General features: G+C 43.4%; 1 protein-coding gene across 2 annotated transcripts in view; it reads left to right on the top strand.

The window, feature by feature from the left end:
• The window catches only part of LOC141153502 (tumor necrosis factor alpha-induced protein 2-like), a 52,256-nt gene extending 43,752 nt beyond the window's left edge, over window positions 1-8,504 (top strand). For both annotated transcript variants that reach the window (XM_073638359.1, XM_073638358.1), the window contains 6 exons: window positions 462-560; window positions 706-832; window positions 924-1,046; window positions 1,204-1,359; window positions 3,430-3,551; window positions 7,409-8,504. In XM_073638359.1, coding sequence (XP_073494460.1) covers window positions 462-560; window positions 706-832; window positions 924-1,046; window positions 1,204-1,359; window positions 3,430-3,551; window positions 7,409-7,547 — 766 coding nt within the window. In that variant the 3' untranslated portion in view covers window positions 7,548-8,504. The remainder of the gene's footprint in view (window positions 1-461; window positions 561-705; window positions 833-923; window positions 1,047-1,203; window positions 1,360-3,429; window positions 3,552-7,408) is intronic.
• Window positions 8,505-12,127: the final 3,623 nt, after the last annotated feature.

Raw genomic sequence — 12,127 nt, 5'->3', positions numbered from 1 at the left:
TGTTTTGCATCCATCTCCATCATTCTCTATGAAGCCAGAGCTGTCAATCAAAGACGAGGAGGGTGGAGATAGAGGGAAAACATGCGGGTGGGAACGGGGCACTTGTGGATGTTTGGCCGCACCGAGGGTGCACTGAGCGCCTTCAAAGGGGTTTTGTGCTTCAGCCTCTGAGTGTACAATTATTTAATTAGAGCCACTGGGGTAATGAATGAGGGTCCATTGTATTAAATAGCATTTTCTTTACGTATTGCCCCCCCAAAAAAATTCTAACTGACCCCACAAGATCCCAATGATGGTGACATCACTCCCTAATCTAGGGGTGTAAAATGTCAGGAAAACTATTTTTCTGGCAAAAAAAAAAATCAAGACCCGATAATCTTATCACACAGTGGCCAAAGTTTCACAAATCACAGAAATGATATTATGTATCAATAAATCATCAGAAATATCTTCTGTTATAGATACAAGAGCAGCGTGGAGGAATTCCTGGAGAAAAACAAGACGCATTCCTTCTACAAAGAGATCGGGGTCACCAACCTGAACTGCTGCTTACACTTCAGGTGAAACATCGCTGACATGATCATCGATTATATTGATAGGACTTTAGATTTTATAGGAAAAACTTTGCTTTTTCTTAACTACGCTTGTTCACAGCTACTTAATTTCTACTGCCAGTTTAATGTTGGGTTTTTATTCTTTTTTCAGGAAATTTATAGATAATAAAGACACGGCATTTGACGTGGGGATGCGGCAGCAGATGCTGTCCACCATTCTCCAGTGCGAGGACCTGACGTACGACGCTTTGTTCCAGGAGCTTTATCGAGATCTGAAGGTAAAATCACGACAAAAATAAAAGTATAAAAATAAAGTAAATTGTAATTTTTCTTTTTACCGTTTTACATTGAACTTCTAATGTGTTCCAGGCGCAATTCAAGAGAATGTCGCAAGGCAGCAACCTGTGCAGCTACCAGATCATGCAGGACATTGTGAAGACGGCGGAGAGATTCGTGTCCGGCTTTACGACCCTGTGCCCACCCTGCTACAAGGTGAGCGCTGCTATCTGAGGTCCTGCAGCCCCTCTTAATTATTCCCTGGGGGCTCGGAGCAGTGGTTGGGTCATTTGTGGTCCTAGCAGTGCATTCTGCAGCAATGTCCACCGTGCTGCCACAAATTAACAATTTTCTTCCAAATTTTTTTTTTTAGGATATGATCGCGAGGATTCATTTGTATCTGGTGAAAGAATATCTTATAAAACTCCTAAAGAAAAAAGTCCGCCATAATAACGCGCTGCAGCTGCAGACACTGGCCGTTCAGATCAACGAGAACGCCAATCTCATCAATGACTTCTGTGCCGCTCATGTGAGTACTGCGTCCAGCACTGGAACACCATACATACTACTGCAATCAGCTTTACTCCAAACCCTCTACATCTGACTACAGTTTGTTTGTAGTCTGTCACCTTGGAAACACATAGCTGCGCACAGGAGCTGTGTACACATCTTCAAGCTTCAACATTTTTCTAGCATTTCCCACAGTTGGTAAAATAAAATCCGTCATGCATAAAAGTTTTTACAACTTTCTGGTAACTTTTCCACATAAAGTTCCAACAGTCAGCGCAGCGTGGGACGATCTTTACTATCCCCGTGTGTTTAGGGGACTCCCACTAATCCACTAATCAGCTCTGCAGTTTTTTGGTGTCATCCAAGATCTCATGGAGCAGAGTCACCAGATTACCCGAGTCCCATGGTGCCATTCCACCATCAATATGCAAGTATGTCTCTCTGTATTATTAGATGGTGGGGTAGTGACTTTCTCCACCCTTTGGAGGCTCATCTACAAGTGGACAATCAGCAGCCACTTGACTCAGTCACTGAGAGCGACAACAAACAAGGTTTTTTAGGGATAACATGTCTGAGTTTCCACTTTAAGATCCTCCTTCATCCCCTTTAAGTTATGAATGGTCTTACCTAGTTCAGAGGCCTTCTGGCTCCTTGGGGTTGGCCTGGTGGGACAGATGTCCTGTAGATGGTCCTCAGTACTCCACCATTACAAATAGCTTCCTTGGTGTCCGCTTGTCCTACATGACGCATCCAAACTGGCAGGTCTCGAATAAATGGGTCCAAGACCCCTCTTTGCAGTTGAGACCTCAGGCTGCAGCCACATTTTAGAGAAGTGGAAAAGATCCTACATTTGTGACCTCGCAGGTTTATCCAGCTACGACGTCCCGATGTGAACCCCGCTGGGATCTAACATCAAGTGTAACAACCATGGGAGCAAGAACTTATATGGTTTTGTTTGGATTCTTGATGACTTAAATCATAGTAGACTTTCTGGGGGCTTCTCAATGAGAAATGGAGCATCAGTATCCGCCCAGTGGTCTACTGGGAGCTTCCTTCTCTCAGAAGTTCTATAAAATAGTGAGAAATACATCCACATCTTCAGAAGGTGCAATGAAGCCTGTATCCTCCACTGAGTAGAGACCGGTTCCACTTGGAGTTGAGACCTCTCTGTCATCACTTTTATTATTAGACTATGAATGAAACACTAGTCTCTCTCTGGTTAGCACTAGTCTCTCTCTGGTTAGCACTAGTCTCTCTCTGGTTGGCACTAGTTTCTCTCTGGTTGGCACTAGTCTCTCGCTGGTTGGCACTAGTCTCTCGCTGGTTGGCACTAGTCTCTCGCTGGTTGGCACTAGTCTCTCGCTGGTTGGCACTAGTCTCTCTCTGGTTGGCACTAGTCTCTCTCTGGTTGGCACTAGTCTCTCTCTGGTTGGCACTAGTCTCTCTCTGGTTGGCACTAGTCTCTCGCTGGTCGGCACTAGTCTCTCTCTGGTTGGCACTAGTTTTCTGCAGCTGAATGTTGGCTTGTCAGATATTTAACAGCTTCCTCCATGTCCACAGTGTTTGGTTTTGCAAAAGCAGCAGGTTAAACCCATGAAGTAAAATATTCTGTACTTTCGTGCCCGCGTCCTCCACCATATGAAAAGGTATTGGGAATTAGCTCATGGGATCACACCGGAACAGATGGGCAATTCTGGCACTAGAAGAATACAGTCCATCTCAAACAAGTTTGATGGAACTGGCCGCAGCGTTATTTGCTTTTTTTACTGTTCAGGAAAATAAAATAAAAACAATTCACAAGAAAATCCTAAAGTGACTGACAGCTAAGTACACATGTAGATGCTCAACAAGGGAGCGGACCGTGTGCACTGCGCCCAAACAGGACATTTGCTTTACTCCCAGCAGTTTTCCGAAGCGTGAACTCTGCTGTTTTCCATCACACCTGAACAACACATGGAGCAGGGGAATGCTCAGATCTCTTGGTACAAATCTTCCCATATAAGACATGTTCACACTATCAGCACGTTTCCACTGCTCCTTTCACAATGTATCTAGTAGAATAATGGATATTTCTTTCTATCGTTTACAGAAGTCAGAAGCGGAATGGTTAAACCATGTAATATCCAAAATAGCAGAAATTATTCGTCTCCAGGACTTGAGCGCCATTCAGCTTGAAGTGGCTACGATGGTGGAAGACTATCCAGACATTGGGTGAGAATAAAAACCTTGTTGCTCTTAATGACGTAGTTTTTAGATTCGCAGCACAGAGTGTTTCAGAAGAAGAGAAGAGTGCTAGTTTTCAAGCCAGTCCCAGTAATACCAGGGCTTGTCATAGAAAGAACAATGTTCACAGCAGCACAGAGTATTTAATAAGAGAAGTGCGCTGATTTATTTAGAAGGTCATAGATTGAGAATTGAGATTAAAACTGTAGTAGCAGGATCCCAGTAGCACAGAGGATTTCAGGAGGAGAGCGTACACACCTTTTAGGACTTAAAGTCACATAGGGCAAGGAGCAAGGTCTTCAGCAGCACAGAGTATTTCAGGTGAGAAGAGTGCATTGATTTTGTGAAAAGTTACAGACCAAAAAGTTAAATAATAATAGTGGGTTCCCAATAGCACAGAGTATTTCAGGACAGGGGTGTCCAGATCTTGTAAGATTAACCAGATAGAGTAAGGATCTGGGTCTGCAGTAGCACAGAGTATTTCAGGAGAGGAGTGGGCTTTTTTTTTTTTTGAAAGGTTATAGACAAAGAGTTACATAGTACAACCAGGCTCCCAACAGCACAGAGTATTTAAGGAGAGAAGTGTCCAGAACTTTTAGGATTTAACAAATGAGAAGTTACTTAGTGCAAAAAGCAGAGTCTCCAGCAGCACAGAGCACTTCAGGAAACAAGGGTGAAGATTTTGTGAGACGTGAAAGACAAAGATAACATATGAAGAACATAGTTCCCAGCAGCACAGAGTATTTAATCATATAACAGTGCCTATCTTGCAGGAGGGTTACATAGTGGGAAAAGTATAATCTCCAGCAGCACAGAGTATTTAATAAAAGGAGTGTGCTATTATTGTGGGAGGTCACAAACTGTGAATTGCAAGAAGCAGCCCCCTGCAGCACAGAGCATTTCAGGAGAGATGTGTTAAACTGTTGCAGTGATCTTTGCACTGATGATATTGTTACTGCGGATGGCGCTACAGAACAGTGTGAACAATGAAAGGTTGGGGATCACAAACAAAGGAGCACAGAGTATTTAAGGAGATAAATTTGTTGACTAAGGAGAAATACCCTAAAGTAAACTGTGGTCATTCCAGTGACGTGAATGAGAATATTTGGCATGCCTCAAACTTTTTCAGATGGCCCTGCAGCCATACAAAGCAGAGCCTCGGTATTCCCCGAAATCGACTATTTGCTGAAAATAAAACAAGAGCTTAAATTCCCCAGAATTCACCAATGACAGATGAGATATTACATTCAGGCTTTTTGTATCACATCCAGGATCCTAATTCTCACTTTTTTCTGGCTCCGTCCTCTCTTGAGATTTTCTAAGGAAGTGCCCCTCCAAGACAAACACTGGAAGAAGTCTTAATTAACTGCAGAAAGTCGCCCAGATTAACAGCAAGTAACCAATGAATTGCCAGAGAAGGTTAACAAACTGCATTTAAAGGGGCCGTCTTTGGCAATTCTTACTATCAATGATCTACTAATTAAAAAAGGCATTGAAAAATGTGCTATTCCCAAATCCTGCTTACAAATATGGAATTTATCCTCCCAAAGGTATTAATGTCAGGGATTGGAGTAAATGCTTCTATACAGTTCACCATTCTGCCGGTAAATACAGCAGAAGGCGGCACTGAACATCCAGCCAATCAATATAATAGCAGGCGGTGACATCACTAAACAATGCGGCCAATCAAAACAATGGGAGGTGGATACATGTTTGAATATTCACCCAATCAAAACATAGGAGGAAGTGACATCAGTAAAGAATGCATCCAATCAAAAGAATGGCAGGTGGTTACACTCTTTAAATATTCAAAAAATAGGAGTCAGTGACATCACTGAATATTTAGTCAATCAATACAATAGAAGCCAGTGACATCATAGCATATTTCACTGCTCTCATTACACCATCGCATATCCTTTCTGTGTATTGTGACTATTGGTGTAATAGGAACTAATGATATAACTTTGTCTGCTGCCTAAAAGTATAAGAGGAGGCAATGACATCACTGAAAATTTAAGCCAATCAGCACAAAAGGAACCAATGACATCATAGAATATATCACCAATCCATACACCAGTATATAACCTCATGTGACTATTGATGCAATAGAAATTACTAAACGTTCAGCCTTTCAATGCAATAGGAGGTAGTGACATCACTGATTATTCAGCCAATGACATCACGGAATATTCAATAATATTCAATTTAAATATTTACAATCCTCACCACTAAGTTATCCAGTTATTTGCTAAGAACCATTAACACCCACCTACGAAAGAAACAGCAACCAGTGATGTCCATAAGTACTCGGGGACAGTACACTCCCTCTATATTGTCATTATTCATAAAGTAGTAACTGATTATGTCATACCATATACAGACAATCAGTAGAATAGCAACCATTTACATCACTGATGTACCAAACTTGGGAACCAGTGATGTCACTATATACTCTGCCTATCAATGCAACAGGAACCAGTGATGTCACTATATACTCTGCCTATCAATGCAACAGGAACCAGTGATGTCACTATATACTCTGCCTATCAATGCAACAGGAACCAGTGATGTCACTGCATGCTCTGCCTATCAATGCAACAGGAACCAGTGATGTCACTGCATGCTCTGCCTATCAATGCAACAGGAACCAGTGATGTCACTGCATGCTCTGCCTATCAATGCAACAGGAACCAGTGATGTCACTATATCCTCTGCCTATCAATGCAACAGGAACCAGTGATGTCACTATATACTCTGCCTATCAATGCAAGAGGAACCAGTGATGTCACTATATACTCTGCCTATCAATGCAACAGGAACCAGTGATGTCACCTTATACTCTGCCTATCAATGCAACAGGAACCAGTGATGTCACTGCATGCTCTGCCTATCAATGCAACAGGAACCAGTGATGTCACTGTATACTCTGCCTATCAATGCAACAGGAACCAGTGATGTCACTATATACTCTGCCTATCAATGCAACAGGAACCAGTGATGTCACTGCATGCTCTGCCTATCAATGCAACAGGAACCAGTGATGTCACTGTATACTCTGCCTATCAATGCAACAGGAACCAGTGATGTCACTATATACTCTGCCTATCAATGCAACAGGAACCAGTGATGTCACTGCATGCTCTGCCTATCAATGCAACAGGAACCAGTGATGTCACTGTATACTCTGCCTATCAATGCAACAGGAACCAGTGATGTCACTGTATACTCTGCCTATCAATGCAACAGGAACCAGTGATGTCACTGCATGCTCTGCCTATCAATGCAACAGGAACCAGTGATGTCACCTTATACTCTGCCTATCAATGCAACAGGAACCAGTGATGTCACTGCATGCTCTGCCTATCAATGCAACAGGAACCAGTGATGTCACTATATACTCTGCCTATCAATGCAACAGGAACCAGTGATGTCACTGTATACTCTGCCTATCAATGCAACAGGAACCAGTGATGTCACTGCATGCTCTGCCTATCAATGCAACAGGAACCAGTGATGTCACCTTATACTCTGCCTATCAATGCAACAGGAACCAGTGATGTCACTGAGTATTCTTGAGCTCAAATCCTATGAGATTACTTTTTATTCAGCCAATCACCACATGTAGCATTGGCCATTTCACACTCTGGGACAGCTGAATGACAAGTCACGGGGATGAGAGGGGTGGGCACACTGGTAGTCACCCAGCTTTCTTAGAAATGATTATAACTTCAAAAAAATCCACACAGAACCAGACACCTCAAAGACTAATGGATATTTTTGTTTTCTGAAACACTTTTTTTTAGTCTCTTTAGTTATATATTACAATGATTTTCTCTTATTTACAGGAACAAGCAAATCGAATACATACTGTACATTAAAGGGAACCTTTCCAGCAAAGACATCAAGTCCATCCTGAAGGTGGCCAACACCGTCGAAAGAAGAACATCTAGTAAACCTAAACTTTTTGAATTAATCAAAACTTAACAAACGTCTGGGAATACTACTAGATATCCAGTTTACATTGGACAACCGTCCTTCTCACTTTTGTGGTCAGAATTTCAAGTTCCGGTACAGACCATTAACAAGGTCTTTTTAACCAAAAACCTCTAGATTTCATTGCACTTTCGCTGGCCTCTGTCAAGAGGGGCCTTACTCCATATAGATGTACTATAGATTGCATTGTATCAATGGAGCTTTTTTCTTTGGCATTTTTATTGTCTACTAATGTCATTTTCTACTTTGTTTTTAATTTAATTTTTGTATATGATATGTACTGTATAAAGGTGCATAATAAGGATGAAAGAATGTATGCAGTGTACAAAAATTGGATGTATAACGGGCACCCCGACTTGAAATAATGCTAGATTCCTGATTGCTTATTTTTTAAATCCTGTCACCTGAGTGATGTTTTTCATGTTTCAAGATGGAATATCCAATAGGTGATTAAACCATGCATATGTATAATGAAATACTCATTTAAGAGTCTTGTTTAATTTTTGCTTGCTATTAAAATAAATGTTCCTGTTTCTGAAAAGTTTTATGCACCACTAATGTGCAGTAAACCATAGCATTCAAAGAACTGTTAGATGCAATTTATCTAGTACTTTGTAAGCAGAAGTTAAAATAGTCAATGCACTATGAGACAGTATTAAGCTAGGCATAGACAATGAGGAACCGCCATGGGCTTTACAGCTGGCCCATCCACTGTAATTGACTGGTAACATAAGCTGATCCAGACCATAGGCTATAAAATAAGATTTCATTATCTTAAAGGGATTTATATAATAACATTGTATTTTATTGAATGGATAATACAAGTATGGTTAATACAAGTATGGTTATATTATGCAGGTGTGTTTTTCTGTGTGTTTGTTTTTTTTTCATTTACAGTTTTGTATCTTTTTGAATATTTTGTAATAAAACATTACTTTTTTACTATAATTTGTGTTTTTTTGTTTATTAGAACTAGTTTATATTTCACACAAAGGTGGAGAAATGCAAGGTAAAAATTACAGTTTTATACATAATGGTTCATTGGGAACTGCTATGGGCTTCACTGCTAGGTCATTCCCTGTAATTGACTGACTGGCAGTACACTCTGAAATTAGTGTCAGCTACATGGTTTTGGGCATCTTATATTTTCATGATAAAGAATAGGTCTATTACTATGGCAGTTTTGCACAATTGTTGCTTTTTATGGAAGTTTATGCATAATGGATAGGTAATGGGGACAATGCCACCTTCTAGAGATGAGCGGATTGATCCGCGGAGGATGGAATTTGAGTTGAATTTCATGAAATTCGCGATTTCTCGTAAATTTGAACATTCGGAGATTCTATTTAGGGATTGCAAAATAAAAAAAAACTTGCCTGGCGCTATTTCCCACACTGCCGAAAATCAGAGAGCAGGCAAATGTAATTTTGCATTGTCGTACAGCTTTGACATTTTACGGATTATCATACCTTGTACAGTGGTGGTCAGTACCTGGGTCATCACAAATCAGTGGTTCCTAGTGAAGCATAGTTTGTATGTCTGAGTTGTTTTCCATCTCCAGTGACACTGGGTAAATCTCTATCCTGTAGAATGTAAGCTCTTATGGTCAACAGGGCCCAGTCTATCTCTTGCCTGTAAAGAGTAAGCTCTTATGATAATCGGGGTCCTCTCTCTCTCTCCTGTAGACTGTGTCATAGATGAAATGGTAAGAGAGAATTTAGCACCCTCATATTGAGGATTGAAGCATGACTTAATTATAACTTGGAAAGGGAACAAAAGTTCACACTCTAAACCTGTGAACCCTGTTCAGTTATGACCTCCTGCTGTGAACAGGTAATTTAAATGGGTTATCTGCTGGAGACCAGACACAAAGTCTGGACTCGATGTATAGCAGAGGCTGGGAGGCGACAAATTTATCACCTCTGGAGAAAATCCTTCTGGTCTTCAAAGGAATTATATCAGACACTCTGGCACCGAAGTCCAGTTATGAATATTGTGGTTTTTGTGACATGCATAGGTCCTATATTTATGGGAGACATATTTTCAGGATTGTGATCCCGAGACAAACGCAATGCATGTAATTGCATTGCAGTGAGGCCTGCTAATCAGCACTTAATTAATATCAGACAGATGGATGATGATTAGTGTTGAGCGAGCACTAAAATGCTCGGGTGCTTGAAGCTCGGGCCGAGCTCACCGTGATACTCGGGTGCTCGACCCGAGCAACGAGCCCAATGTTAGTCTATGGGAGACACGAGCATTTTTGCGGCGGCACCCCCGGCAGTCTGTAGAAAGCCTAAAAAGTGCCCAAAACGATAGTGACAGTGCTCAAAAGACATGGGGACAGCATGGGCATCGCCCCAGGAAGCATTTCTGACCCCCAGGTCACTGCTGTCAACAACGTGGTCAGAGGTATTAAGCCACTTTTACGGGCTCACAATAAAACGTTCAAAAACGAAAGTGAAACTGCTTTCCTGTGAAATATGTTAAGGAACTTCCTTTCCAGGGTAAAGACTTGTGTATAAGGTAAAATAAATAACTAAAAACAAAAATACTCCTCCACACCTTGGGCTATGTTCACAAGTAGCATTTTGTATGCGTTTTTCCACTTTTGTATTGCTTTCAACCTTGACAAATGCATTCACCGGGAAATGTCATTTTAACATTTTACAACCTTATCTGGCCATGTGCTGTGTGACACATGCATACAGTGCTGAAAAGACATGGGATCAGCATGGGGAAGACCCCTGGAAGCATCTCTGACACCCAGGTCACTGCCTAAAAGTGTGTCCATCAGAAGTGATCCTTGCCGCATCAGAAGATGCAGACTTGCAACTATCCCCGTGCAAGTCCTTGTCCCAGGGCAGAGTTCAATTGTACCTCCCCCATTCCTTGCAATGCAAGCGCAAGTATGCAGCCTGCCACCCACCCACCCCCAGGCTGCAATAACATACTGCTAGCTTGCTTAGGCATGTGGAGGCAGACGCCGGCCACCATGTCATGGCTGAGTCGGCGGCCTGATATCTATATTCAGTCCCCAGCCGCCCCTATTTCTCCGCTGAACTTCCCCCACACTTTTCTTAGCCTGGCCTGCTTTAGGGCAGCATTGGACGAGCCCACCAGAGAACCAGACTCCTCCGGTGGGCCCTGGCTTCTCCATCAGGGGAGTTGAGAGTGCCAAGGTGAGGAGCATGATGATGATAGAAGTTAGCATCTGCTTTGCTTTCTTCGAATGCAAGCGTAAGTGTGCAGCCTGCCACCTACCCACCCCCAGGCTGCAATACCATACTGCTAGCTTGCTTGCACTTCAAATTGGGCCTTTTAGGCATGTGGAGGCGGAATCTGGCCACCACGTCATGGCTGCGTCAGCGGCCTGGTATCCATACTCAGTCCCCATCCGCCCGGCGGCCGGGTGTTCACGCTCGGTCCCCAGCCGCCTGGGGGCGGCCGAGTGTCCATAAACGGTCCCCAGCCGCCCCTATTTGAAGGACAGCCTAACCACAAACACGTGGACAAGTGAATGTGGCCAGGGATGATCAATCTTACTGACGCCTTCACACTGGGTTAATATTGTGGAAGCCGGGACACAGTTGGACACTGGGATGCAACACGTCCTCCAGACAGAGGATTGCGGGTCCTGGGTCAATCAGGCTTCAACACAAAGTTCAAAAGGTAAACAGCAGCAGTGGTCGGCCTCCTACACAACGAGTAAATTATTCATGATCATGAGGCCATCCATCTCCTTAGCTTTCTGTTCCTTGGAATGCAAGCGCATGTGTAGCGCCCCGAGGGTTCGGCCGCTGCAGGGGTATTGCACCTCTGCCAGAGATGTGATATTCCACTCCCAGGTAAGGATGGAGTATGGACCAGGGCTCAGTTAGCTGCATACAGCACACTCACCCCATTTCCGAGGGACAGCTCAACGGTGCTCCCACTAGACAGAAGTGCAGGCACGACCGACTATGTCCCTGTCTGGAGTGGGGAGGGGGGTGTAACACCCAGTGCTGTAGGGGCAGATAGGGGTTGGTTCCTGAGCGTAGGTAGGAGCCCATTGGTTGCTGGTCACCTGGGCTCATGGCTAGAGGGAAGTATAAAAGGGAGGAGCCATCTTAGATCTAGGTTCAGTCTGTGAGGAGAGCTGACAGGGAGCAGCAGCTCAGGCTGAGTGCTGCTCCAGAGGCAGGCCTAAAGAAGAGGCCGGAGCCTTAGAGGAGAAGGAGAAGTGGGCCTGGAGAAGAGGCCAAGGGAAGGAGGAGAAGACAGAACAGGAAAGAAGGAGAAGAGAGAGAGAGAAACAGAAGGGCTCAGGAACAAGAAGGTGGAAGGGACCCTAAGAACCCACGAGAATCCAGGGTGAAGGGTCAGGCAGATTAAGGGTACCGGATCCCAAGTTGTTGGAGGAGAAACTACCCTCAGCCAAAGACCGGAGGTCGTGATCATTTATTGGTGCGACACCTCATCAAACCTGCTAGGAAGGCACCATATAGGACAGCGGAGGACGGGGCCCACGTTTAACCGCACAGGTCCGCGGCAGCTGGACAAAAGTGGGTCACTGGTGAGGCAGGCCAGAG

This window comes from Phyllobates terribilis, unplaced genomic scaffold (assembly GCF_046119375.1).
Source record: "Phyllobates terribilis strain yellow unplaced genomic scaffold, ASM4611937v1 Scaffold_7__3_contigs__length_470593459, whole genome shotgun sequence".
In the NCBI taxonomy this organism is placed as follows: domain Eukaryota; kingdom Metazoa; phylum Chordata; class Amphibia; order Anura; family Dendrobatidae; genus Phyllobates; species Phyllobates terribilis.
This window is presented reverse-complemented; position numbering and strand designations above follow the sequence as displayed.